The 6,030-nt window shown below is 37.6% G+C and overlaps 1 protein-coding gene across 10 annotated transcripts; it reads right to left on the reverse strand.

Moving 5' to 3' along the window:
• Window positions 1–68: 68 nt before the first annotated feature.
• On the reverse strand, window positions 69–6,030 carry LOC135639074 (threonine dehydratase 1 biosynthetic, chloroplastic-like). 10 transcript variants are annotated; one of them, XR_010496843.1, is made up of 9 exons: window positions 5,822–6,030; window positions 5,610–5,693; window positions 5,420–5,491; window positions 4,045–4,171; window positions 2,116–2,365; window positions 1,959–2,049; window positions 1,734–1,844; window positions 729–863; window positions 69–413 (listed from the first exon to the last, which is right to left on the reverse strand). XR_010496843.1 is itself a non-coding variant. In XM_065152820.1 (9 exons), exons 5-8 carry the CDS (start codon window positions 2,194–2,196, stop codon window positions 822–824), a joined length of 315 nt encoding a protein of 104 aa, XP_065008892.1. In that variant the 5' UTR covers window positions 2,197–2,365; window positions 4,045–4,171; window positions 5,420–5,488; window positions 5,610–5,693; window positions 5,822–6,030; the 3' UTR covers window positions 69–413; window positions 729–821. The 10 variants fall into 10 exon arrangements, 3 of the variants coding, with proteins under 3 accessions (XP_065008892.1, XP_065008891.1, XP_065008890.1); XR_010496844.1 differs by having other exon boundaries at window positions 1,959–2,055; XR_010496841.1 differs by having other exon boundaries at window positions 1,959–2,036; window positions 5,822–6,029.

The raw sequence follows: 6,030 nt of genomic DNA on the forward strand, positions 1-6,030 counted from the left end.
AAAAAAAAAACAAAGTTTCTTAGTCAAGAGTAATTATCTATCATCGACAATTTACTCGAATAAAGATATGAATAGACTTATCAAAGTAAATAATTTGAATCAAAAATTTAAGCTTTACAATCAATACTATAGACTTTACAATAACAACATGGTTTTAAAAAATAATAAAAACAATCAATAAAAAAATAAGACAACATGGTTCTGTTCATTCTCAAGTGGCAGATTACTCCCTCAACTCAAAATCACATACAGCTTCAGATGCTTGATCTGGCTACTCACTGCATCAGAAGACAATAGGACTCGTTGTTGTCATAGGTATACTCGTATGCCAGATCTTGAGCTCGACGCTTAAATTCTTGCATGTTCTCCTTCGGCACTTGGATGCCTACTAAGACATTTGCACCAGTCTCACCCTATCAAAAATCAGACAATAAGGATACAATTAAGTTACCGTATTTGATGAGCTTCTTATGGAACTCCAAGAAACCTCCATCACAGGAGGTGAAACTGTTTAATCATCTTTCCTCACACCTTCTGTTCGTTTTGTGAGTTTAGCAGAATGAATCTTGTACAGGTTATTGTTCACTTTTTGCCTCAAAAAAATAAAAAGAACATGTCATTGCATTCTTCCATATATAAGGTTTTAGTTGTGGTGTATCCAAGGTACTGGTAACAAATAAGTAATAATCTCACGATCAGCATAAAGTAGAAGAGGATAAGTACCAAACCTGTGCTCGATAATGGAACAGGCTGATTTTCCATCGTGGACTAAAGGAGTCCAAGAATTTAACAAGAGCACCTGGCCTCTATAGGAAGATAAATCAGCAAAGTAGTTCATCTTGCACATTTGACCAGCCTCCTATCTGAATAGGTAAGGAAGACGAGTAGAAGAGTTTATAGCATTACACAGTATGAAGCTTTCATAAAACCATACATGTACCATCTCTGTTATCTATATGCAAAATGAATATTACTGTGGAACTGTCAAAAATGTGTTGGTCTTTTTGAAGTTCAAACACTAATTGACAAGTCTAAACAAGGATAAGCCCAAACCTACCAATATGGTATAAGATAAACCCATTTCAAACTCAACAAATGTAAATTTTGGATAGAGGTGGCTACAATATAAGACTACACCACTTACAGCAAACAATTGTCAATATCAGTAACTTGATGAATTGCCCTTTTGGAAAGCAGGCATTCAAACAGTATACAGCCATTTAAATATCACATGCTACCTTTGTGCAATGCCAAGTGCATCGAGTAACTGAAGAAGGAAAAGAATAAAAAATAAATGAAAACAATGAGATGCTTTTGCCATCACGGTTTGTTGGGGTAGGGAAGAAAATATTTTCCAAGATCCAAGTAAAGGACAGATCCAATCACTGAAGAGTTTCTCTTGAAAATCAAATATTTTACAGTGACATCTATAATCATTTATTAAGTTTCACTGTTATGGAACTTATTCTATACAAGTGATATCTCTCCAGGTTTACTGTCTGTCACCTTCCCCTCTGTGCCTCCTCTTTTGTTTTTTTGTATTACATAATTCAGGCACTTTATGAAATAAGTTTGACAGTCTCTCTGTCTTTTGGCTCAGAATAGAAAAACAAAAGAAAACCCCAAATTCATTTATTTATTCTTTTTGGAATCATGTAACATCAGCTTTAGCTAATAGGATAGCAAATGCCAAGTATATTAAGTTATTAAAAGCCAAGTAACTTACAAAATACCTCAGATGATCCTTTGCCAAGTCATAATTAATAAGATTGATAGTTTGAAATTGTGCAGATTTCATTCGGTTCACCATGGCTCCTAGTTCAGTGTCAGTATGAAGTCCCACACTGCAATATCAAAAGACCAATTGGCTTTAACAAGAGAGCAAAACTTTTTACCACCACATAAAGTGCAAGACTGCATTTAAAATAAGATATTGAAGGAATGAAAGAACATCTTACTTGCCTGTAAAGAACAAGAGCATCTTCTCTACATGAATCATATCTGTATTTGACCTCTGTAATATTCATAGAGCCTACCTGCAAGGCTCTCCTGTGTCTAGAATTTAGAAGTCAAACACTAAAAATAAAGTAGATTAAAGGAATGTTTGCAGATTACCAGTTTACAGAATGTCTTAAAAACTCCCATGCTCCTCTGGTAGAATAGTTGCAAGCATAGCCTCACGTTTCCGACCAACATCAGCAAGTCCAGTTAACAACCTCAGCCTATCAAAGTTCATGTTTGCTCCACTGGTTATTGCAACAACATTTGTACCTTTCAAACCATAGTATTTGCAGTATGCTTCTGCACCAGCTAGAGGGAGTGCACCAGCTGGTTCTAGAATGCTCCTTTTCTCCGCAAACATATCCTGTATTTGAATGTAAAACTTTTGAGTGATCCAACATCAACTATTTTGAAATTATACATTAGTTGCGAGACAGCCAAAAATTAACAAGTGGGCAAAAGCTAATGTTCACAATGTTAGAAATAATGAAACAACATGAAACACAATGTTAGTTGCAAGACATGTTTGAATGGTGTCTTTATTAACGGTCAAAACTTGTTTAGTGTCAACCCTCCTAACAGCCAGAGACTCGAGAATCAGAAACAGAATTTAAGTATATTCACTGACAATATACAATTGTAAACAAGACACACCTTAATAGATGCACAAATAGCATCATGACTGACAAGAACCACTCCGTCAACAAGTTCCCTGCACAAATGAAATGTCTCTTCTCCAACTACTTTTACAGCAACACACCTACATGCTCTAGCATCACAGCCACCGTCTTCTGCTTTTTTCTACAATAATGATTCTCAAAGATCCGGACTTGAACACACATTCAGATGTTAACCACTGGAAACTGGTTCAATCACCGTAGCAGGTCATTTAGAAAGACTAGATTTGAAGAGTAGAGACAAGGAGAGTGACAAGATGGGGTTGAGGCCAACAACGACAACGAATTCGAAGGAGTGACGGTAGGAGGAGCTAATCCGAAGCTTGATGAATGGGTTGGACGTGCTCGTTATCCTTGCGGGCTACCCCAGGAAGGAAAGAGGAGACAAAGACCAGGATGAGACTAGTTTCGTGTCCTCTTCCAGCTGGAAAGGACACGAAACTGCAAGTCGGACACCATCGTCATCATAGCCACCGTCTTCTCTTCTTGCTCTCCTTTGGATGACACGACAGAAGTAACACCAGCTGTAGTCATTGGGTTCGGCCAAATAAGGTCCATATGTGGTTCGGCCTTGTTCCGAACCATCTTCAAATTAATTAATTTGCACATGTCATGTCTACAAAGCATAGTAATCACCTATCCATCTGGTCAGATCTCAAATCAATCGATCCAAGTATACGTATAACTGTATGATAGGCTAGAAATATATCACATATGGATAATATTATATAAATAACTTTTATAATGTGAAAGAGGACAATAAGACATGTTGAGGTGATGACAGAGTCTAAAAGGTTTTCTTCTCTTTCATCCTTACAATAAAATAAAAGACTCAAATGCTTAAAAAAAATCATATATTTCTTATAATAAATTAGACTAAGATTCAAATGAATTAATTAGTGAACCAGGCCAATTGATGTTTTGATTCTCAGTTTAAAGTTTAAACCATCCAAGTGATTGGTTTGATCCGGATTTTATAACTGTTATAGATGCACATCTTGAAAAATAACAATTTTTCATAGTTCATTTAATTTATTTGATCTGAACCAAAAATAAAAAAATCCCTTGTTTGGCAACAGAAATTTAAGCAAAACCTACACTACTCAAAAGGCTTAAAGGGCATGTGGATTAGTGTCCCCAGCAATTGCGTGACACATTTATCACACAATACAAAGCTCATCACCTAGTTGTGGAGAGTAGGCCACGGAGAGAATACTTAAGTCGAGAATTGCATGTACAGATTGAACAAATATTTTAATAGCAAGTGTTTTACTAGGAAACTAAGTGACAAGATATAATGAAAGCAGCAACATATCATATCAATAATAATTATCTTAAAGGAACTCTTTGGGATGGATATGATCACCTGACTGTGTTTGCCATGCCACCTGGATCACTCAGAAAGAAGTTGACTTTGGAGGTAAAACATGAATTATATCCCTAGAAATGGAAATGACGTCCAGGACGTAACGCCATGTCTATCTGCAAACAAGCTGACATGATAGCAAAACATTATACAAATTTCCACAAGGTCAACTAAACTCCACCACTACAAATTAAAGAGAGTATTGTTGCTCAATTCAAGCCAGCCTTCATCACACCTTAACCCAATATCCGAAGGTTATCAATTGGTAGGCTTAACTATTGTACTGGTTAATCACAAATACCAAGAGTTTAAGCTTTTAGAAAAGGACCCTCTTCAGCATCTCTTCTCAAGAGCAAACCAGTTAGGTTTGACGTGTGAATGAAACCCAAATGTTATACTTGTGCAAGTCCAAATAATGTTTGAATTACCTACTCTATATTTTTAATTGAACACAGGAAAAGAGAGGACAGATACAGGATTCAAACTCATGACCTACTCTAATTCTATCTTCACGTTTGAATTGTGTAATCATAAATTTAAAAATCTTAAATTTTAGGAAAGAAAAGAATCCAATATATGCTTTAAGATCCTGACAACATTTACAAGTAGGTGAGCATGCAAGAAACCGTTCAATACTTACCAGACTTGCAAGCATGCAATCCACACTCTTGCTAGATAAAGATGCTAACATTTACAAGAAGGTGAGCATGAATAAAAGAGAATAAGATGATGCGTTTATTAATAATGTACAAGATTATTCTACCAGAGATCATATTGTTCTTTTTGGTTTGTGTGCTGCAAAAGCAAGAGAAGCAAATCCACACTCTTGCTAGGTAAAGATGCTAACATTTACAAGCAGGTGAGCATGGATAAAAGAGAATATGATGATGCTTTTATTAATAACGTACAGGATTATTCTACCAGAGACCATATTGTTCTTTTTGGTTTGTGTGCTGCAAAAGCAAGAGAAGCAAATGCTCCATAGCAGTGACAGTGTGCAGAGGAGGAATAAAGGAATAATGTGTTCATGATTTATGAAATGTAGGCATTGCAAGTGAGGTCCCATGCCAAATGAATAGCAAATGTAGCATCATGTTTATGATAATGATGATGGCAAAAGTTTCAGGAGACAGGGCAGAGAGGCTCACTTAGTAGCATCATTGGAAGCATCAACAGATTCCTACTTGCAGAAGGTAGTGAAGGTGAGAAGAAAGCTATTATTGTAGATCAAGTGATGGTCAAACATGTAGAACTCAGACCAGAAGATAAGCATATACAAAATAAGATTCAAAAACCCAATTCACAACGAAGCCCGTCACAATGATTGATCAGCCATTAATCCAACGCAAACATGAACCGCGTTTAAGAAACTTACAGGGTTTATAACATCGATCCAATATTTGGACTTTGACTCCACAAGCTCTCCTCCGATGAGATTCCGGACCTTCTGTTGCAAATTCCTCATCAAGTCAATCCTTGAATTTTAGAAAAGACGAGATGTTTCGCCGATAGAATCAAATAGAACAATCAAAGGCATCGATTAGTACAAAGATGCAGAGAACTACCGGATGAGTGGCGTGGATCGGCGATTTTCGGAGGCAGTGGGAATCGAAGGACCCCGAGGCCGGAGACCGCCGTGAAGCCTGCCGCTGTAAAGGAAGGGGAGGATAGAATGCGTCAGAGAGAAAAGCGGGGAGGAGAGGGATCGGTGATCAATGGCGCATGGAATTAGGGTTTCGGGAAAAGGGGGAAGAGAAGAGGATCGGGGGGTCATTACCTCCGCGAACAGAAGAGCGCAGCCTACTTTAAGAAAGACGACGTCGAGCGTCTAAGCTTTACCCGACAACCGACGAGCCTTAATGATGCCATCTCCACTGGGAGTGAGCAATCCCAAACGGATAGGAGAACTATTGCCTTGAAGGAGGAGCTCACTGGCCAAGTGCCTTGTGACTTAGAGAGAGCCATGAGACCCGCTGTTGCCTCAGA

Source organism: Musa acuminata, chromosome BXJ3-5 (genome assembly GCF_036884655.1).
Source record: "Musa acuminata AAA Group cultivar baxijiao chromosome BXJ3-5, Cavendish_Baxijiao_AAA, whole genome shotgun sequence".
In the NCBI taxonomy this organism is placed as follows: Eukaryota; Viridiplantae; Streptophyta; class Magnoliopsida; order Zingiberales; family Musaceae; genus Musa; species Musa acuminata.